The sequence below is a fragment of the Carassius carassius genome, chromosome 41 (assembly GCF_963082965.1).
Source record: "Carassius carassius chromosome 41, fCarCar2.1, whole genome shotgun sequence".
NCBI classification, from domain to species: Eukaryota; Metazoa; Chordata; class Actinopteri; order Cypriniformes; family Cyprinidae; genus Carassius; species Carassius carassius.
This window is the reverse complement of record NC_081795.1, coordinates 3717289-3740868: the sequence shown is the minus strand read 5'-3', so window position 1 is coordinate 3740868 and position 23580 is coordinate 3717289. Positions and strand designations below refer to the sequence as shown.

Sequence of the window (23580 nt, the reverse complement as noted above, 5' to 3'; positions counted from 1 at the left end):
TTGGGTTTAAACCTGGAAATTAATAGAATTATTTTTAAATATACATTTTTCATTTCTTTTATATATATATATATATATATAGTAATTGACTGGAAACTTTGTTTTATTGTCTAATTTTCCCAATAAAAACATCTAAACATCCTTAAAACTATTTAGTTTCACTTCCAAATGAAATATGATATTGTATGGAATATTAATATTGCTTTTGAAGAAATCTGGCCTAATTAGTTAAAAAAAGAGTTTCCCCTTTAAATTACGTTTCTATAATAATAATAATCATATTGATAATAATATTTTTCCCAGTATGGCTATACTGCATTAATACTTTAGACCTGTATTTTTCATGAATTTATTGTGAGGCCCCAAAGAATTTAACCACACTGTAAATATGGGATTCGAAATCTAGTTCAAACTTGGAAAGAAAAGAAAAGATTAATTATTAAAAAACAAAAAACAATCAATTCACTTGTGAAGCAAACTGCCAGATGAGATATGATATTATATTAAATATTAATTAGATATTAAGTCTCTTTTTCACATAAATCTGACATAATTAGTGAGTTTTATGCTTAAAGAAAAACAAAATATTTGTCAACAGTGGAAGGTCACTTTAAATTACATTTCTTTTTCTTTTTAATGATCAAATTTAATTACAACAATTAAAATAATACATTAAAATCATTTTCAGTACTCATTAATGAGTCTCATTAATGAACTTTAATAAAGCCAACAAGGGTAATAAAATAATCAACACAAATGTTAATAAAAAAGTCACATTTTATCATGGTAATCATTTTGTGGGAATTTATGCCCTTGCAAACTAGTATGTGGTAAATCTGTTGAAATGTTACCCAAACGTATGTAAATATTTTTGTTATAAAGGGAGCTGAGATTTTTGAATCTGTCAGTGAATCCTGCAGTGCTGCCTCAGATATCCAGGAATAAAACAGCTAACGCCTAAAAAAAACAATCTGCCAAAGGAACAGCAGCTAACCGCATCCATTAAAGCACCCTGCCGCATTCAGAAACCTCCATGAATAAAATATTCATAAAAATGAAAGCGAGGCGCTGGGTCTGAGACGAGCGGCACAGCACAAAACTGCTCAAGATTCCCTGTAAATAGTTGTTCTGTGTGGTGTGTTTGGAATGGAAACTTCCATACAAATCTGTTACTAAGGAAAACAAGTTGGTTTGGTGCAGCAAACGATCACATGCTCATACCTCCATACGGGAGCGTTTGCATCATGAGGGTCAGAGAGCAGTTATAAATCCACAAAAGGAAAAGGTTCCCATGAACTGGAGTCACGTCCCCTGTTACTGTACATCTATCTGCACGATAAATATGTCAGGCTTTGATGTGGTTCTGAGCCTTCAGAGCCAGCGTACCTTTGCGTAACGGATCTGCAGGGCTCCCGTGTCCAGCTGTTTGAGGCGAGAGTCGTGAGTGGACACCAGGATGCCGTCTTTCCTCCACAGGATGGTGGGAGTCGGCGTGCCTGTGGCTTGGCATCCCAGGACCACCGTCCCATCCACAGCCACGGTCTGGTTGGTGGGACCCTGGCGGACGATGGGTGGAGGTCTGTCTGAGATCACTGTGACAGAGACAGACGGAGAGAGACCAGTCACTTTCTTGTTTAAGAGTATGAAAGTATAATAACAATAACAAAATAATTGTATTCCTAATCTTTATTAATGTCAAATATTTATTTATTTGTATTTGGTTTATATTTTATTTCATTTTATGCCCCCACTGTTACTCATATTATCAATATCTAGACCTTGTTACTTTCTTTTCATTGCCTTTATTTCTAAATAAATCATTAACTATTAATAACAAATTATTAACATATATATTTTTCCTCTTCCTTTTTACTTTTTCCTTGCCTTTATTTCTAAAATAAAATAAAATAAATGAATCACTTTAAGATGAATCAATTTCTTGTATTCCTCATAATAATGACAAATTCTTAACATTATTTTTGTTATTCTTGTTACTTTTTCTTTGATTTGTTTTTTTAAATGAAATAATAAAATAAAATGAAAATGAACCGCTTTAAGATTAATCACTTTGTTGTATTCCTCATAATAAATAAATAAATAAATAAATATTATTTTCCCCTTGTGTTTGTTTTTAAAATATAATAAGACTAAATAAAATTCTAAAGATAAAAGCAATAAAAGCGTTTGCAAAATAAAATAAAATAAATAAAACAAAATAAAATATGCATTGCAGCTTAATGTTTGCTGCAAAATGTTTCGCGATATAACTTCTTTTATGCATTTAGCAGACGCTTTTATCCAAAAAAAAAAGACCGAAAGACAGAATGAGACCGAGAGAATGAGAAGGAAACACAGAGTCTTAAAGCTGTCCCAGACCTACTAATATCATTATAATAACTATAATGAAACACAACTGTACTCCAAACCAAAATCCAAAATACATCCTTCCATTTTATAAGAAGCGAGTGCGTGTATGGTCAGAGGTAAAGAGAGTGAAGAATGCAAATAAAAGTAAATGTAACCAAGGAAAAAGAGCAAGTGAGAGTGGAATGTCTGGCAACAAACGAGCTGAGTACATGTTTTAAGAACCAAAGAGAGAGAAATAGAGATGGAATCCAATTTTTTCAACTGGAAGCAATTTTCTAATCAGTCAACAGAAGTAGCAGAGTGAAGCCAAACTAGAGACCAGCAATTAATACCGGCGGCATTTCAAAAGCTCTAAACCTCCTGTACACACACACACACACATACACACACACACACACACACACACACCGGCCATCAACACCACACTAAAACACACCAAAATGCACCACACTATTACAATTTCCCCCGGCCGTGTCCTCTTCTCTCTAACAGCAGACCTGGGCCGTCTAATTATAATAAATGCAGCGATGCTTTATTGTGTTCGACAACGCTAGAAGCATTATATGGCTGCAATTTGCATAACCGCCACTACAGCGCGTTTTCAAAGCCCTACAACACTTTTGCAAGGACCATCAAAAGGATGAATTATGTATCACATGACATGTTCGCATCACCGCTGTTGTAATTACTGGATCCTCACGGCGGTGACCTGGAATTACGCTCCGTGCTAGCTGTAAGAGTGAGGCCATAGAGCAGATTGGCGCTAAAACAACTTATTATTCTTTTTTTTTTTTTACCTCACTCTCATTTTCTTTGTCTTGCTTTGTTTTTTTGTTTTTTTTAAGATGGCTCTTATAGGAGATTATGTTGGATGAGAGTGAATTGCCTAACCGTCACTATTCTGTTGAAGTGTCATATTGACTATCTGAACATATGGAGTAATCAGTACTGGAGTAATGTGTGTATTTCTTATAAATTAGTGTTATTTGCAGATATTTAACAGCTTTTTGCCTTTATACAATGTGTGTCAACATTTTCCCGCATGCAAATGTCTATTTAGCCAAAATATTCCGGTTCAGTCTAAAAGATTCATGAAACAGTCTAAAAACTCACTGCAGAGTCAGACGTTTTTGCTCAGAGAATCATTCAGAGGAGTTACTGAGTTCAGTACTTACTGACTTCTTTTTATATATAAAAAATAAATAAAATTACATAATGTAATAAAATGTAATAAAGTAAAATGAGTTGCATCCTGGCAAAAAACCCTCTGAATTGCATTGTACTGTAATTTAAAACATTTGACATGGCTACATGTAACTAATAGCCAGAAATCTATGAGTAATGGCATAAAATTCACTGTTTATCTTTACAATGCCCATCTGGGAACGGTTGATTTGGGTTTTACAAACAAGTCAATAAATAATGTAATGCCTAAGGCATTTACTGTGCAAAGTTTTTCATTTAAAAAAACCATAAATAAATAAAAATGACAACTCTTCCCCTAAACGGAGTTGCAAAAACACATGCATTCACTAAGAGCTCATCTGTGCTGAGTGCATCCATCTCACCATCTGTAACCTCCAGCAGGGCTTTGGTGATCACACTGCCAGCGATGTTCAGAGCCTGACAGCTGTAGTGTCCTCCATCCGAACGCTCCACCGCTGTGATGGTCAGATCGCCCGTCTGAGAGACAGAGAAGCGACTGGAAGGAGGAGGAGGTTGAGAGGAGAACAGAAGGTTCTGGAGAGGGCAAAAAGTAAATAGATATATGAATAGAGGTAGAATTTTATTAATAAAAATATATGAAACATAAACACTAATTACTCCAAGAATATTCAGTGTGTGAGAAATAAACACCTTGTCAGGACTTGCCCACTTACACTTACTATTGGCACGGTGTGCCTGAATTCCCGAGTGTGTGATGAGAGATATTGATCAAAGCAAGATGAGTGGAGGTGTGTTAGAGGTGCGGAGTGTTACAGAGCCCATTAGATGTGTGTAAATGTGCAGATGGCCTCGTAAATCTGACTGACTTTAATGGGGAAGAGTGCCAAGCATTTTATACGTTACTGTAAAAGTGCGCTCAGGAGAAGTATCATTGTACTGCAAGAAAACACTAACATTCTCACCTGACTGCCTTCTTTCTGCCAAAATATGGCAGGCTGAGGACTTCCTGTGGCTTCGCATTGAAAGGTCACGGTGCGACCCATACCGACCACTTGATTCCTGGGTCGCACCACAAACACGGGAGGAACTGCAAGAATAAGAGTTAAATAAATCAATTACCAAAGATTTTGACCCTTGCATATAAAAACAAACAAAAACGTGTTCACATTTATGCACTTACAATGGAAGTCTATGGAGCGTGATGGTAAGACAGTGTAAAACAGATGTGCAGCTTTTACTTTATAAAGTATTTAACTGTAATTTATAAAATCATTTTTCTTGCAGTTGGACTACTGTTCTATGTATATAGTATATAAAATATATCCATTTAAAATAACTATTTTCTTTTGTAATATCTATATTAATTTATTTCTGCAATGGCAAAGTTGAATTTTCAGCATCATTCCTCCAGGCTTCAGAGTCACACGATCCTTCAAAAATCATTCTAATATGCTGATTTGCAGAAAATTTTTTAAAAAAGCTTCCAATGTAAGTGCATTACGTTAAATGCAATTCAAAATAATTTTCTATTTATGGCTGTTTAAACATTTTTATTTTAAAGTTTCTTTAAATAATGCTATGAAAAGACCTGAACAGCAGTTTTCTTTCCTGTGTTGACATATTGTCTATTAAAACTATATTTTTAGCTGGGTCGATAATCTTTATTTTACGTCACAGACGCAGCTGTGACATTCTCGTTCTAGAGAGCACATGTGTCATTAATATTTTTGGTCCTAGAAGAGAAAGCCTGTGAATTTTATAAGTGCATTTCAACCTCAACAAGCAAATCTCTCATTCTGATATCAGGAGGTCTTTGACATCAGTTGAATTTCTTGCGAATACAATAAATACACTGGAGACCGACAGAGCTCAACCCTTCAGTGTCACATTAACGGCAGGCCATAAAAGAGAAAGTCATACTGCTGTTTAATGGACGGATGTGCAGGTATAAAACATAAAAACAGATGTCGGCGCAATGCAAAAATGGCATGACCGCCACGTCTGCTTCATTTGCATGGGCAAGGGCACAAAGCAATAGAATTTACATGGAGCTGGCTGATAAATTTGGCCCATCTGTCCCATACTGACACACTGCATCATGTGGGATGCAGGTTTTTCATGCCTCTTAATGACAAACTTCGGGGTGGAGAGGAGCTGATTTCTGATGCAAACTCATCTTCAGTGTCCATAACAGCATGGAGCTATTTCAGCTTGTAATAAGGATGAATATGTTCATAATATGTGACACAAAGTATAACCCCCATGACGGTTTCCTTTAACTACTAAACCAATCTTGAACCTGTCAAATCATATTCAGCTGTAATGCATCCAGAGTAATAAAGGAAGAACTTTCAACTAAGTGAGAATAAAATGAGGCGATTTTAACGTTACCTTGCACACTCAGAATGAGCATTAGTTTTACCCAGACCTGCTGTGCTGTCACTGTTGCCGGTGACAACCCAGACAAGCGTGCTGATTGGTGGGAGGATGGAAGGTGGATGGATGGTGGTTCTGACAACTTCCTGTTGCTGTCAATGCAGCAAAAATGGTGACGGGTGACATTTGCAACTTACCAGACACAACTGAAAGAGGAAAGAACAAAAAAAAAAAAATAGAAGCATGATAAAACACAGATGAGATAGATGCGCAAATAATTGGCACACGACATGAAGCAAAAATGACAGGATATGCTTACTGAACAAAATCAGTGCAGCGATGAATTTATGAGAATAAAACGCAAAAACATACACAGAACATAAGGTGTGGCAAGCACACACACGTTGTAAATATATCATAAGGCTGAAATATAAGGCATAAACCACACAAAAGAACAATTCTATCATTCTTGAGTTGTGAGCGTGAGGGATGAATGGAGGTTTTATTCTTCTGGTCTGGCCAAAGATTTTATTAGTTTATTAGTTTTATTAGTGTAACCTGGGGTCTTGACCTGTAAACGCTGCAGTGTGTAAAATGATTATTAGTTTTTTTACATAACTAGTGCTATCAAACGATTAATGGTGTTTAATCGCAACCAAAATAAAAGTTTTTTGTTTATATAATATATATGTGTGTGTACTGTGTATATTTATTATGTATAAACACATGTATATATTTGAAATATATATATATATATATATATATATATATATATATATATATATATATATATATATATACACACACACACACACACAGTACACGCATATATTATGAAAACAAAAACTTTTATTTTGGATGCTATAAATCATTTGACAGCACTAATAACAACACACTGGCTCAACCAATGGCTTGATAGGGGGCGTGACTACCTGATTATCTGAATATTGGATTCTAACATTTTCAAATGTTCGAGTGCTTTTGCATTTTTTTGCCTATACTCTCCAGTAGCCTACACAGTTTTAAAAAGTTGAAAACAACATGAAAAGGCATTTAATGTTTTTAAAGTGACATATTTCCAAATTCAACCTACTATTCAGCTGGAATAAATTAGGATGGAAATTCAATTTTTTTTGAAAGACTATTAGGTTTCGTTAGAATACAGAAATCACACAATGAAACCAAGAACATTTGTTAAGCAAGCTCAGTTAATAGGTCAAATTTAACTTTAAATGTAATAACTCGGCCCATTTGGAGTTGATCCTATGAGATAGACACAAATGAAGGGTGAGAAATGAGGGAAAGCGGTGTATTTGAGAACAGCTGGGTAAAGAGTACATGACTTGGACGGGCCGGTTGCTCTTTTGGCAGTGGTTGCGCCTCTCACTCCACTTGGTTTCCATGGCCCATTAGCGTAGCTACTCCTGGGACTCGCATGGCATTCTAGCACTTTCCTCAAATACATCACTACTAAAGACTAAATCGCCAGCTGAGAGAGGCCTCGTTTGTGCCCAACATTATCTTTCCATGGCTTTTTAACAGCGAACTGACTCTTACTTGAAATGACTTATCTCAGGGATTGTGTGCTTGTGTGTTTTTGACTGCATATCAACCTAGACAGCTTTTAAAAATGTTGAATTGACATATCATTTAATGAATCATTTGACTGTTCAAATGCACCTATAATGCTCAAACACACGTCTAGATAGGTAGCTCACTAGGTTTTGAAGCAGAGCCCTCCTATTCCCACAAAATAGCAACCAGACAAAATACATTCTCTAATCGAAGTCATCGTTTGAAATGGTTGCGGAATCTCATTCCTTGGCATCTGAAAAGCAATGCTGTGCCAAAGACAAGTTTAGTAATATGCCCCTTCACTGGACTTTATAAGTCTGGTTTCAATGTTGCTGGCTCACTAAACACACATGTAAAATAATAATTCAGCAATTTTTGGAAGCGGTAAAAACCAGTAAAAGCTGTAAGCGAAGCAGGAAAGGAGAGAGAAGGAGAAAACTGCTCAGGGGTGTCAGAACACAATGTGGAAATTTGTTCTCTAAAGAGCTGAGCTAAATGGATCTACATCATGACTAAAAGATGTGTTCTGTTTCTACAACTAAACCGCTTTTATGCACTAGGGACTGGTGGTATTTTTATTAACTAATTATTAAACAAAATTAATTAATTATCACTAAATTATAATAATTGTAAGTATTCAATTAAAACAAACAATTATTATTCTTATATTCTTATATTCTTATATATATATATATATATATATATATATATATATGTGTGTGTGTGTGTGTGTGTGTGTGTGTGTGTGTTTTTTTTTTTTTTTTTTTTAACAGCTAGGAAAAAATTATAAGTAATATTCAGATTGATCCAGCATCCAGTCAGACAAAGCAACCTGACAAGCTGTCAAAGCAGCAAACGTTTGTCTGAAAGCTAACAGCTGTGCATAAGCAGGTCAAAGCACACACACAATCCCCCCCACTGAGGGCATTCGTTACTTCAAATTAAAGATAAGTGCTGGCAGGATCAAAGCAGTTTGTCAAGCAGCGTGAGATGAGTGACAGCATGTTTGTGTGTTCTTACCGTGGACGGTGAGGGTGGCGCTGGCCTCCGTCTTCCCCATCATGTTCTCCGCCTGACAGGTGTAAGTGCCGGCGTCTCCTGATGTCAGTCTCTTCAGTTTGAGCGTGTGGTCCTCCCAGATCTCATGCCTGAGAAGATGACGGTACACAAACAAGTAAAAATGCAAGAGGTTCCTACTCTAAAGAACAGAAACCATTATTTCCTTCTGGGCATTTCCCATTCATATTATATTGTTCTTAATATAAACTAACCAGATGCTTTCTTACTCATACCTTCCCTTGGGAAGATCTCCATCCTCTTTCCTCCAGCGGATGGTGGGCACGGGATCTCCTTGAGCTTCACATCTAAACTCCACACTCTGGTCCACCAGAACAGACTGACTGCTCGGCTTTCGCAAAAAACTGGGTCTCTCTGCAAACAAACACACAGCTTGTTATGTAATCCAAGAACTTTCCTATGAATGAAAAAACCGATGAATTTATATTTTTGGGTGTATGTGGGAATGAAGGGGTGTGTGAAGTGTGAGCTGGTATTTGTTTGTTGGCAAACTGAGAATAATGGGTCCACGTCTCCTAAACAGGGTCAATGACACGCTGGAGTCTTTCTACAGCTAAGCACACAAACTCTAAACATCTGGACTCTCTCCTGCTCTGCCCATAAACAAACACTTCATACGACGTGTGTGTGTTTAAGTGAATCCATCTGCATGCATTTCCACAATCGAATGCACCAGAGGTTTGTGTGGGAACCTGATTATATAAACACGTGCATCGTAAAGAAGGCAGCTCATGTGCAGGAGTATCTGAGAATCAGACATCTGATATACTGAAATACACAAATTAAAGCAGAAATATATCAAAAACGTACCAAGAACGGTCAACTCTGCGATCTCGCTCTCCCGTTCCCCCATCATGTTGGTTCCCACACACACGTACTTCCCTGCATCCGTTTTTCTGGTGTTGGTAATCATTAGTTTTCCTCCCCGTATCTGTAGGAAAGAAAATATGTAAAATTTGAATATCAAAGGTCAAACCCATAAAGCTTTATATACATATATATATATATATATATATATATGAAAAATGTGTGTGTAAATGTGTAGTGGCTATTCAGCTGAGCTTATATTTTCCCAGGCATCTGATTTCATGCCAAAAGAGATCTTTTTTGTTCTCAGGCAATTGTAAGGGCAGCTGGGGGTCCTCATTAACCCGAGTGGATCAAAATCGCACACACATACCAAATCTGACCACACACCAAATCTGACCCCTGCATCAGGACACCACACGGCGAGAGTCAATGAGGGGAGCAGAATGTGGCAGCTTTCCTGCGGCCCCCTACCTGCCTCCACTTACACAGGTCAACATGTGGGTTCACTTTATGGCAGATCATGTCATGTCTCATTGATTAGCATTTACTGCGGTCAGTGTTGAGTCCAGCGGCTGGATCTGACTGTGGTTAACATGTGGAATGTGTAACCAGAGTCTCAGTGATAAAGACCAGAGGCATTCACTGTACATCCCATCATTTTCAAATTAGAGTCAGATTATGCACTTATGAGATCATGTGCACAAATGCCACAAACAATCTTCAATTCTGCACTAAAACGGGATGTCACAGCTCGAAATTCACAATAAATGAATGCACAGACAGATAAAACTGTAGAAGAAATGACAAACACAAAGAGATAGACTGAATAGACAAATTGGATGGATTGAAACAGAAAGAAACTACATAAGAAATGATGGAGGGAGGGAAGGATATATGTATGGGTGGATGGATGGATGGATGGATGGATGAGTGGAAGGAAAAAAACAAAGAAACTACATAAGAAATGATGGATGGATGGATGAATGGAGGGAGGGAGGGAGGGAAACTAACAAAGAAACTACATAAGAAACAATGGATGGATGGATGACTGGATTGAAACTAAAAAGAAACTACAGAAGAAATGATGGATGATTTGGGTGGAAGAACCCTAACAAAGAAACTACTGAAGAAATGAATGGAGGGAGGGAGGGAGGGATAAGTGGATGTATGGGTGGGTGGATGGATGTTTGGATGGATGAAAACTAACAAAGAAACTACAGAAGAAATGATGGATGGATGGAAGTAAGGAAGGAAGGAAGCAAGTAAGGAAAGAAGGAAAAAAAAACAGAAACTACATAAGAAACGATGAATGCATGGACGGATGGATGGAGGGAGGGAGGGATGTAAACTAACAAAGAAACGATAAGAAACGGATGGATGGATTGAAACTAATAAAGTAACTAAAGAAGAAACGATAGATAGATAGATAGATAGATAGATAGATAGATAGATAGATAGATAGATACTAAGGAACAAACAAAAAATGTATATACTCAATTTACTATAGTATCAATATACTATCAATCAAAATAAGTGTACAGTGTCTCTCAGAGATGTAAAATGAGATTTCATCTGATTCCTTTACAGTCACTTACATTTAAAGGACAACAAACATCTAAACGAAACCTTCACCAGGTCATATGGGACATCTCTGAACACTTCCAAACCGGACAGGTTCTAGAACGATCTGAAGCATTCTTCAGTCCTGTCGCCTCTTCTAAATATTAATGGTGGAAAAGAGTCTTTAAACAAAGGAGAGGTCGGAGGGGAAGAAAGGAAGGCGGGTTTTTTTTAGGCCACCCCGTGGTGTTGGAGAGGGTTTGAAGTGTCATTATGTTACTGTTTGTTTGAGCGAGAGCTTAACGGCTGAAACGGCACAAGACTCACAGAGCAGACAAGGTCAGGTCAGATGTAGGAGTAAGTGTGTGTGTGTGTGTGTGTGTGTGTGTGTGTGTGTGTGTGCGTGCGTGTGTGTGTGTGTGTGTGTGTGTGTGTGTGTGCGTGCATTAGGAAGAATGCAGTGAAAATACAGTAAACAAGAGGCAGAAAACAAAGGAACAATGAGAATGTGCCGCAGGAAAAAACATGAGCTCCATTTCAAAAGATAGTGAGCTGCTTGTTGAAATGTATTGTGCTTTATCTGGTAAAAATACATGTGGTATAAGGAATGAAACCTAAAAACTGTTGTCTAGATAGGCAGCTTACCCAACTACCCAAACATCCCAAGCACACATACACATATTTTGAGTTCCATCAAGGCAGGATCGTTTCACTCTTGGTCCAGAGTCAATGAAGGTAACAGCAGGACGGCTGCTGAGGATGCGATCAGTCTGAGCTCTGGGAGATTGCTTTATTCGCATGCCTTTTGTCTTGTGTGGATTGGCAACGCTGCTTGAGCAGAAGTGCCCGAACAGGGCTCGCAGTGTGGAGTCATTCAGCAGGCCAGATAATCACAAACACTCAGAACAAAACGCTGCGAAACAATACAGAGCGTCAGCTTCAATGTGCCGCACTGTTCCGGTTAATTTTAGAGCAGACTGCAGCAATTACTGCTGAAAAGCAATTAATGGTCAAATTGGAGCGCTTTGATTTAGAGATAACAGTGGAATGCAAAACAAATGGATTATGTTGATCCTCATTACTGTACGCAGAGCTGTAGTTGAGCCAATGTTTTAATGAATATCAGTTTATTACATTTTCTGAGTGTATACTTTATACTATATATTGTATACCTTAAGTATATACTTTGTTGTGTTGGTGGTTTTGGTGCTTTGTTTTGTTAGTGTGTGTGTTGTGTGTGATGACCATACAGTTTACTGTCTTCAACACTGTAGACTGCAGACTGGAGATAAGCCACACACACACACACACACACACACCACCAGCAGTAACAACAACAGACTTCATCTTTCTTGATTCAGTTTCATCATAATCACCACAATCGCATTCCACCAACATCTTAGTTACATGTTGTCCGAACACTGGAATGTGTAACACATTCCTTTATTGCCTTTTAAGCCAATGCTCAGCACTGAATTTGTATTCACAGAAACCCTGTTTATGGTTTGATTAAAAATAACAAACCCCACTCAGACCACCTTTAGCTTTATTCTACACACATAAGGCACATGGAAAACAAGCACATGCACATCAACATCACGCTTTTAACGACAAAAGAGGCCTGATTGATCCCTTCATTTCCAACACATTTAATTAGAAAAACCTAATTGGTGGCCCTGGTTTAAAGACTTCATTAACTCAGCAGAGTGCGAGTTTTCGGATTGTGAATGCTTGCGAAGGCAAACTTTCATTCCCACATGCCCTTCCAATCAGATGAATGGGCTACATTAATTTTCCCTGACAGAGTAGGACGTGACGCAGTTTAAACCCTCATCAGCAGAAGCCCTGATCGGCCTTCATTTGCTCGAAAAATGCAGCAGAAGCAGTTGTTATCCACATGCATTAAACAAGGGAACTTCTTTCTGCTGTGTCTCTTTTTATTAACAATCAGAAGGTCTTTGTTAGTAATTCTAAATTGGAAATAAGGAAGGGATGTGGTTTCATTTGCAAGCACAACGCTGAAATGTGAAGCCCATAATTTTATTAAAGCACTTACATGTCTTGCAATAAAGTTTTAGTTAAGCAGTAATTTTGTTTAAATCGTCAGTTTTGTGATAGGACTACTGGTTTTCCTTTTTTATTCAAAATATTCACAAACGTGTTAATTATATTATGAAATATCTGATATACCAATAAGTAAACGTGTTTGCTGGTTTAAACAACTTTATAATGACCATGCTAGTTGATCTAATATGGGTGATGAGTGCCGCCATGTTAGTTCATGCTGAATCCGAGCTGTGGGATGAACAACATCGAAATTCATCCTCCCGATAGACGTGTATTTTACAAACTATAAATTAACATTTTGCTAATACTTATGTGTATTTAAATGTCTGAAACTATAAACATTATGTGGTTGAAAACACTTAATAGTTGTGATGTATGCCAAGCGCTGAGCACGTTCTATAGTGATCACACCGGTGTGATCATGTGTGTCAAAGGGTTCAATTTAAATGTCTTAATGATGGACTTGTTTCTCACAAACATACAGCTTTTCACTACACTAGACTTTAATTGATGGACTGGAGTTGTGTGGATTACTTGTGGATTATTGTGATGGTTTTATCAACTATTTGGGCTCTCATTCTGACGGCACCCATTCACTACAGAGGATCCATTGGTGAGCAAGAAATATTATTTTTAATTTCTACATATCTGTTCTGATTTATGAAGAAACAAGCTTTTTCATTTTCCATTTTTGGGCGAACTTTAACCAGCCAGTGTAAAACAAGGCTCTTGCACCAGCTAGTTGAGCACCAAACCAGTACTAACCCGTCAAGGTTACAGGAAACACTGTCAGATATCCTTACCGTTATCCTCTCATCTCTGTCGTCTATGTTGACTCCATCTTTTTTCCAGGAGATGGTTGGTTCTGGGTGTCCGCGGGGCGGCTGGCACTCCATGACCGCTGGCTCGCCAGCCGCCACCATCACGTCCACAGGGTTCTGTCTGAAATCATCTCGAAGAACTGATAAAAAGAGAGAATGAAAAACAGATATTAAAAACCCGAACAGCATTTCTATCATGAAATAACTCATGTCAAGAAGAGGAATAACAAATTAGAAACCACGAGAGGAATATTTTTCTACTCTTGCCCAGCACAAACCTCCTCTAATCTATTTCAAACATTCAAAAGATTAAACCTAAAACTTCTGTTTACATTAGCTAGAAAAACTCAAAGAAGGGTTTGAAACATAAAGTGTTCTTCCTGCATGTAAGTGATATTAATGCGGGACACAAGTGAGCAGTGAAGATCGAACATTCATCATTCATCAACCACTGCTCAAGTGTGCAATAACATCTAATATCTGCTCACACAAACTCGCTGTATATTTGAGAGTTATCCTGCTGATGGATTCGCTTAAAGCGTTCCCATTAATTCAAGACAGCTTTCCTTTCAGTGTCATGTAGATACTGTGCAGCAGCACATTAGATTAGTCCAATGCTTTAAATTATATACACATGACATGTGAAAAGCACACGTGGTGAAACATAGCAACTTGAAATTAGATATTTTCCAAAACCTAGACTTAAGCAGTTCATTCAAGACTTAAGCAGAGAATTAAGCAGATATCAGTATTTCTCCCCTTTTCATTTCAGGTACGTGTAAGTCGACAGAAACACAACTTCTTTCAACTCTCACGCTCCTGAACGTATTCCCGTCGGCACGATTAACCTCAGCGCTAGATCAAAGTGAGATGCTCAAGGTAACCTGAACTCCTGACTGCCTCCAAATTCCTTTAAGACTTTAAGCACTTAATTGGCCATATGATTCCAGTTTCTACTGCTTGTATGTCACAACAGGTAAAAGTCCCCCTTTACCCCACTGAAAAGAAATGGAAATAATTTCTTCTCCTCCTCTCTCCCTCTCTTTTTTCCGTCACTTTTCTGTAACAATCTCTCAAGCATATCATTCCTTCCAGCCAAGGATTTCAACAGGCATCTCGTTTCCCCGACCGGCATAATTAGGCAGTCTATAGAGGAACGACACACATGAAGGGCAGAAGATCACTGGCTGGTGGAGAGAGAGATGAGGGTCAGTGTCTAATGTGAACTGTGTTTGCTGTCCGTGGATCAGCACTGGGATTCTGATTTTCTCACCGGATCAACAAACTTGGATCGAGTTTGCACAGTTGTGTGAAACCAGCCCACGCTTGATTTGCACCCTGAGCTGAGAAACTTGATAACCTCTCTAACAGGGTCTTGTGGGGAAAGTTATGTGTGTGTGTGTGTGTGTGTCTGTGAACATGTGTCTACAAAAGGGGAATAGAGTCCTGGAAATGATATAAACCACTGAAGTGAGACAGAAAGAGTGATGGTAAGAGAGAGAAAGAGAGAGAAGCCAAGCACTTCACTTTATAGAGTTAATCCAATTTAAGTAATATAACCTTTTTTTGTCTGTGAAACACAAATTATAGATTTTTGAAGAACATGTTCATTAAGACTTGGATTATACTACACAAGTCATGATTTCTTGTAACTTATTAACTTATGTTGGTTGTATATCCTAAATAATAATAAAAAAATACATTAAATAAATAATCACCTTTAATTACGTGATTATTTATAAAATATAGGCCATATCGGTTTTTGAATGATACCAAATACTACTGATGCATCTGTGTATAAACAGTTTCAAGTCTGCTCAGCTTCTTCACTGCCATCCAAATCATCACATTGTACTAAATGTGGCTGTTCAGTTTCCAGAATTTGCAGAACTTCATGCTTCACAGAAATTTGAAACAGATGTGGCAATGTCAAATTAAAATGAGATTTGTGTTGATATGCCTTCAACATTAATGAAATGAATATTTAATACCACACGCCGGTTACAGAGAGATGATAGTACAAGCTATGTTGGGCGGAAATGAAATGGATTTTGCTGAGCCACCACTGAGGGTTTCTGGAGTCTTCTACTGGAGCCACTTGGGAACTGGAGATTTGCTAAAAAAAAGCACTTCAAAAAACCCAGAGCTGGCAAAGACACGGGAAGATTTGTCAAGAACAGGATTGTGGGCCTTTTCCACTGGGAATCTACATACCCTTGAAGAAAAACAATGGGGAATGATCAAAATACAGCAGTTAAATAAGAATAATGTGTATTGTAATCACTATATCTACATGTTTAGAAGCTTACTGAGCATTATCATGGTGAAAAGACTAGATATATTGTGTTTTTGGATGCTGGTTTGTCCACACTAGACTGCCTAACCACAGCCAGAATAGAATTATAGGTCGTTCTAAACTAGACAAAACTACAAAAATTGACCAGCCCAACTAGCAAGAACCTGTTTTTCTATCTTATCAAGCAAAACCAATGTGCTCAGCAAAAAGAAATATGGTTCAACAAACTATTCAGGCTTGTAGGTTTCAAACCATGGGGAATTCTGCTATAGAAATGGAAAGGAACTGCGAACATCATCATGTTCAATCACTTCACCCAAACAATCGATAACTTCTTGCATCTGTCCAACTGAGCATCACGTACAGGACGAAATGTCACTGGGACAAAATTACGGAAACGTGAGAATATTTGGAGAAACAGAAACGAGAACGTGGACGTCAGTTTTGCGAGAACAATTCCACATGAACAATGTGCGTATGTGAATGCAATCATTCCCAGATGTGAACCCACGGAACACCAGCGCACATTCCCTCTTTTCCAGATCATCTGTCCACATGGTGCCTGCTAAACATAACACAAAAATGTAGGGATGACAAATATGAGCGAGACCTCATTTAGAACACTCTCTTCACCCTGGGTCACCGCACCATTGCAGGTCAGATTGAAGCTGGAGTTGTGCCAGTTGCTGGTTATCCAACACTTGAGACCACCCGCTAAAAGAAACAGTACTGAAGAATGGAGAGCTGAACGAAACTGCCAGAAAAATGTTTATGGGTATGTCTGCCATTACAAAAACTACTGTGGCGGCACCATGAAATAATGACAGCAACAAATGGCAATACCACTGTACTTTTGATAAATACCATAGAGATTAACAAGATTTAAATTCTAGTTGACACACCAATAATTATTGTTATAGCTGATAAACGATATAGGGCAGATAATAAAACCCTTCTATTTTGTCATTAAATGAATAAATAAATAAGTAAAATAATTATAACTAAATAAATAAATATTAAAATGACTCATTGAATAATAAAACAAAATAACTTTTATAATATTGAAATTATTTTATTATTATCAATAATAATAATAATTCAATTTAATTTACTGTTTTGTATGAATAAAATAATAAAATAAAAATGCATAGTATTATTTTTTATTTATTTGCAATGTTATATTCAACAGCGGTATTAAATCTTTAACTAATTATCCACCCAACTAAATTTACTTTCTTAATGGATACTTTTTGCAAATGATTTATCACTGCACAACATTTCCAAGAAAACATAATAACTTGCTCTCCTGTACAATGACTTTGCATTTCATTGACTTCACATAGCCTGCACAGGCTTTTGGTCAATGCCATTTAGCTATTCAGTCATATATTTTCTAAACAGCATTCAGTCTGGCTCCATTCTGGTTTGTGATGCACACTTTTCACAATCTAATCACTTCCTGATAGGCAACCACAAGCACATAAATGTGAATATATTGTTTCACTCAAATTACAGCCGTAAAAACAGCTACAAATGGCACAAATATAAATATATAAAGCCCACATTGGCATTCAAACTACTTGCTAGCCAAACATCTACAGGACAGTAATCTCTAGTTTACCCCCACCTCCCCAAATGCCTCCTCCATTGTTTCTCCCTCCATTATTTTCCACCAAACCATCATGAGTGCCCACCTCATTCATCACTGCCTAATGCTATAACCCTTTCCGCTGTTTGCAGGGTCTCTGGTGCATGTGAGGCCAAGAACTTGCTGCTGGAAATGCTGCACATTTTAGCGAGGACATACTATACCTGCCTAAAGTCTCAAAGAGTGGATCGATATGCTGCTCTCATTAGCAGCAGAGAGCTGAGTGGAGATTGGGGATACAAACCCACTAGTGCATTCACATCGAGCCAACCCTGCCTGGAGCTGCTGGGTCCGCTGGGGTTTACAATTCTGCCTCTTTCTCTTTAGCTCACCGCAGCTGATACTGCTCTCCTGGTGAGTCTCGACTTCAAAGGAACGCCCCCAGCTACGGGGCTTTAACCCCCTGCTCCTGCGCCCATGTGGTGGGACAGTCAAGGTCTGGTGTGTGCGAGGATCAGGTGTCTCTGAGGAGACGGGACGCAGGGTGGGATCTCAAAGGTAACGAAGCAATATCGAAAACTTCTATTGAGCATGTGCGAAAGTGTGTACAGCATCTGGCGATGGGGTAAACAGTACCATAGACCGTACGTAAACAGCAATGACCGAATTCTCCAAAAAAAACACCCAAACACTTAACCAGCATGGCTGACAGTGGCGTTTCAGATCAAATCTCCCCTGTGTTTGGAAATATAGGCTTCTTTTCAACCCCTCCACGGTCTGTTAGTCTTCAGGGGGCCTGTGGAAATGAAACAGCAGGCGCAGGATTTTACTGCCATATGCTTTGCTTGGTGCTGATGAAGGACAAGTCCTCCCTTAACTATTCAATTACCTAGTGACCTGTGACACGGTACAGGACATGTAGTGTACTTCATTTGGGTGATTTAGAGGCTTGTAACTCATTTGGGAGCGCTAAAAAATGTTAACAGAGAGAGAGAAAAAAAATTACATCAGGATGAAAAGACTTGAGTTTGGGAGACTATGCTGAACTTTCCCCAACTGGCTGGTTCCAGCAAGAAGGGATTACGAGAGAAAAAAAGGGAAGCTCCAATAAAGAGATTTAAACAATGACGCTACTATCAATAAACACATTTGAGGGAAACATCGTTTCGGTGGGTGTAAGGGATTGAAACTTGGCCTAACTGGCTACGATTACGAAAAACATTTAACAAGTCACTGGAGATGCCAAATGAATGCAGTTGGAATCGAACGGAAAAGGTTTCGGTTGATTAATAGTCCTTGTCAGGTTTTAGTGACCTGTTATTTTATGGTGGCGGACTAAGAAAAGGCCTAATTCATCAAGTCTAGTGGAAGAGGACCTGAAAGGAAACAGCTATTGATAGGAGCCCCTTCCTCATTCAGAACGGCGACCCTAAAAAGCGCAAGAGACAGAGAGTCTATTTAAGAGACCTGTTTATTAACATGCTCCGAGCTGTTCGTAGGCACTCGAAGAACGGCAGGAGGTCACCAACCCACGTTCAGGGTCATGTTAAGCTTGCAGCAAGGCATTCTGGGAAAAAGGACAGTTCTCAAACTATATCATCATTTACTTCTCATTTAAAACCAGAAAAAAATAACACTTTCTTCTGTGGTTGTTTGGACGCCATTGACTTTTAAAATATATTTTGTGTTCATACAGGTTTGGTTTGGCTTAAGAAGCAGAATTTTCTTTTTTTCTGCTAACTTTCAATTTAAAAGAGCTAAAACAAACAGTATTATATCATTTATCAGATATAACTTGCTTGGTTTTGAAAACACACTGTTTGCATGGTCCCCAACCGTTTTCTTTTAACCTCGGAGGCAAACGAAACACGAAGTATCTATTAGTTTGATAAAGCCTTTGTCACATTTCCCACAGTGCTCAGCGTCCGCTGTCATTAACAGAATCGCTGCCGGGTGTGTGTTCACAATCGTCATCAAACAACAGGGTTGCACTAATGGCGAGGGGGTAAACAAACATTGTAATAATAACACAACGCTTTCAAATATACTGTCCAAACAAGTTATAACGGCCCACTTGAGTGATGGTGGTGTTTTGTGTAGAGGGCTTTTTGTCAAGAGCAGTGCATCAGAGCATTTGACAGGTCCTCATGTAGCTACCATGGTAAACCGCCACAGCGGAGAACAACGAACGACAGTTTAAATTAGTGGATAAAATGAGTCTCACTGAAAATCGAAGACAAATTGGACTAGAATTTAGCATATTCTGATCAAAATGTGAAAGGTGTTTGCATGTGCAAAAGTCACGAGTGCTATGGGTGGTAGATTTATGATATGATTCAAGTCACTTTTGATCACCCGTCAGCCCAAAAAAATCTTAATCAATGATTTAAACAAATTTTGTGGCTACATTTGGTCTTTTGTTAGAGCTTTTCAAGTTAAACATTCATCTCCAGTTTCTACTTGCAAAACCGGTAGTGGGACAAATGGATGATTTGTTTAGAAAACTACAGTTCAACAAATGAAAGTTCTTGTCAGTGCGAACACAGCCGTACTGTTGTCTGTTCCAGCTATTTTCCTCCAAAATGAAGCAGAAATGCCTAAGGCACAGCGAGCAGGACGACCTCTAGAGCGCACGCAGAGGGCCATCGAGCCCCAGGGACCGTAACATAAGCCTGAGGTCTTCAGAAACACACACTTACATACGTAACACACCACACAATACTCTGAAAGTTGTCATCTGTGGTTAGATAATGGTGTAGACACGGGTCAGAAGTACCCGTTTTGGGTTTTCTTTTGTTTGGAATAACATTTGATTTTTGTATATTGGCTTGATTCTGAGCTTTATTCTTATGCTTTGCACCAAAATTGCCATTTGCCGCATACTTAAACAATCTGATTTTTACACGCATAAACAAATAGGCTAAATCAGACAAAAGGATTAGATACTACAAGCTTTGGGCAACCATCTCCACATATTTGCAACCAAGAGTAACGAGCAGAAATAAATGTGTGCGTGTGTGAAAGATTGGAGCAGGAAGCGTGCCAAGAAAACCCAACAGCTGTAGTTGTTATCCAGCCTGTGCGCTGTTTCCATCGTCTTACATACAGATACAAGTCTTAGTGAGCCAAAGCCATAAACACCAAACAGATCTTCATAAATCCACATAAAATGAACATAAATACGTATACAAAAGTAGATTGTGCGTCCCATAGCAGCAGGAGAGTGGGTTAATCCAGTTTTGCTCCGACTGTGTTCTGGTTTCCCGTCAGAAGACTCTGGAGACGTGGGTCTGGAGATCAGGGACTGCGGTGAGCTGCTAGTACAAATGTATTATTTATTCTTAAGGCCAATACTGTGTCTTGGCAGCATGACGGGTAAAGTGATATATCAGGACATTAAGTTACAGTGCGATCGCTAAGAAAGGATCAGTGGTTTCAACTAAGTGCTGGTTACCACTTTGGTTTGTTTTTCTTACATTTTTTCGGTTTGTTCAGCAAAAATATCCCAAGTACCTTAAGCCAGTGAGGTCTTCTTAAAGGTGCACTCAGTCATTTGTTAAATTAAACATTTTACACAAAGAAATGCAAGTGATTTTTGAAAAAAAAATAATAAAAAATAATGCATTTCAGTTATATAAAATATGTTGTATTCAACAAGGATTTGACCAATCAAATGACCAAACAGAAATGTCAAATACTTTCTCTCATTAATCTTCCTACTACTATGATGGCTGATTATAAAAAAAGTTGTTTTTATGCGACAAATGTTCATTCACGCGTTGTTTATCGCCAATAATACACATTTGAGATCACATAAAAAAATCAGTGGTTCCTCCATTCATTTCAAATGTGCAGCTTAAGTTTTCTGCCTCATTTTCTAAAGTAAGATGAAATAAAATTACATAAAATTAAAAATGTTTATTTTGATTGTGCAGCTTAAGTTTACCACCTTGTTCTTTTTTAAATAAAAATAATAAAATAAATAAAATATTCTCTCTTCATTTTGATTGTGCAACTCGTTTTTTAAATAAAATAAAATAAAAAAAATAAAAATGTTCTCTGTTTATTTGATTGTGCACTTCAAGTTTACCAGCATGTTTTTATTTTATAAAATGAAATAAAATATAAAATAAAAATTAGTTTACTAACGAGCAATTAATAATTCAAAATAAAGAAAAAAGGGATAACAGTAAAAGACAAAGGATAAAAGACAGTAAAAGAGGTATTTTAAGAGGTATTAACATTCCATATGACTCCCAACAAGTTTAAAGCCTTGTTTTCTCATATTGGCGTGCTAAAATTAATGCCATACCTTTCAAGTGGAATGGTCATTATTCCAGCAGTGAATTCTGGGAAGATGAGGTACAATATAAAATATTGTAAAGCCAGTTGGTGGAAAAAATTAAGCTGGTTTTGAGATTTTAGTTTGTTGAGGTCATTTGTATCCATTTGGCAATGTGTATCTGTAACTAATTATTTTGCAAGCTGTTTTTTGGAACTATCGAACAGTCCATGTGCGAGAGAGAGAATAGGAGAGAGTGTGTAACATACAGTAATGCACTGAATAAGATGAGAATCTGGGATTACGTCAGTCACATAAGTAGGAAACATAATACAGGCTTTTACTGTCATAAAATACTGTAAGACAAAGAGAGAAAAGAGAGAGAGAGTGACAAAGAGCGTGAAGGTTACAGTAAGACAGACAGTGATATTCACTCAGGCTATGTTGGGAATGGAACTTTAGCCTACTACTTACTGAAAACTCTTTACAATACTAGCATTGCATGCTAGTTTTTAAAAATAGTATGTGAAACAGTAGCCATTATTAAATGCCTCAGTGTTTCAAAAATTGTTGTCCCATGACTTCATGAGTCCAGTTATCATAGGGTCTTTCACACTTTAGTTCCAAAACTAAATGTACAGTACTAAAGTACTGAAACGATTTTGCGCGAACTATTTCCCAGTACCATTTAAGGGTTGCATCCGCACCAAAAGTGATGTTAGCTGGGCAACAGTGACATCATTTGTGTGCAACGTTCAATAATGTTAACAAAGAACTGTGTTTTGTTGTGTATCGCGGGTTTCACAATAATGGACATGGAATGTCGATGTACATGTAAAGTGACTAAAAGAACAGAAAGGAGGACGACTAAGAATCTCCAATGACAACTGGCAGTGCAACATTTGCTACAAGTGCCTGCACTTCAGTGTCTGTCTATCTATCACTGTTAAACATACTTGTGAAATAAGGTTACACAATGTTTACAGTGTGTTTACATGGCATTTTAAATCATGGTGGGTGAGGGCGTTTTCTAACGCGTCTGGCCAATCAGTGTATACTTACATCACGGGAAGTACTAGTTGTGCTGGTTAGACCCTGCTCCGGAGTATGAGCTAATTTGGTTCTTGAAAAAGGCAGTCCGGTACTAAAATCGCACCCAGTTCCGGTGGTGCAAAAACGCCCAAAAGTGGGTGGATCCACTGAGGAAGAAACTGCAAACAGTGCGATTGACTGTCTGAAACAATCTATCAGATTTTTTACTAAAGACTCCTCACCGGACCTCTCAAACAAGGAAAGAGAGACAGAGATTACAGAAGAGAGAGAGAGAGAGAGAGATGGGGGTAATTGGATAGGGAATGAGATAATGAGAGGGGTAGGAATGTTAAAAAAGTGAGACCGAGCAAATAAGGGTCCCGGGATTCAAACATGTGCAGCAGTAGATCCAGAGAGGCACATCTTTCTCTGATCAGCCCGGGTCTTCAGCCCAATGGCTTCCACATGCCTGCTAACCTCTACCAGATGAGCCTGGGGAAGATGAAACAGTGCTCATAACCCCTATCTTTAAGAAGGATCTCAGACTCAGAGAGGATGGCTG

General features: G+C 38.0%; 1 protein-coding gene across 4 annotated transcripts in view; it reads right to left on the bottom strand.

Moving 5' to 3' along the window:
* The window catches only part of LOC132123464 (roundabout homolog 1-like), a 235841-nt gene that overhangs the window by 31492 nt on the left and 180769 nt on the right, over positions 1–23580 (bottom strand). For all 4 annotated transcript variants that reach the window (XM_059534081.1, XM_059534082.1, XM_059534084.1 and 1 more), the window contains 7 exons: positions 13803–13960; positions 9373–9493; positions 8778–8916; positions 8506–8633; positions 4497–4621; positions 3936–4107; positions 1387–1592 (listed from right to left, as the gene is read on the bottom strand). In XM_059534081.1, coding sequence (XP_059390064.1) covers positions 1387–1592; positions 3936–4107; positions 4497–4621; positions 8506–8633; positions 8778–8916; positions 9373–9493; positions 13803–13960 — 1049 coding nt within the window. The remainder of the gene's footprint in view (positions 1–1386; positions 1593–3935; positions 4108–4496; positions 4622–8505; positions 8634–8777; positions 8917–9372; positions 9494–13802; positions 13961–23580) is intronic.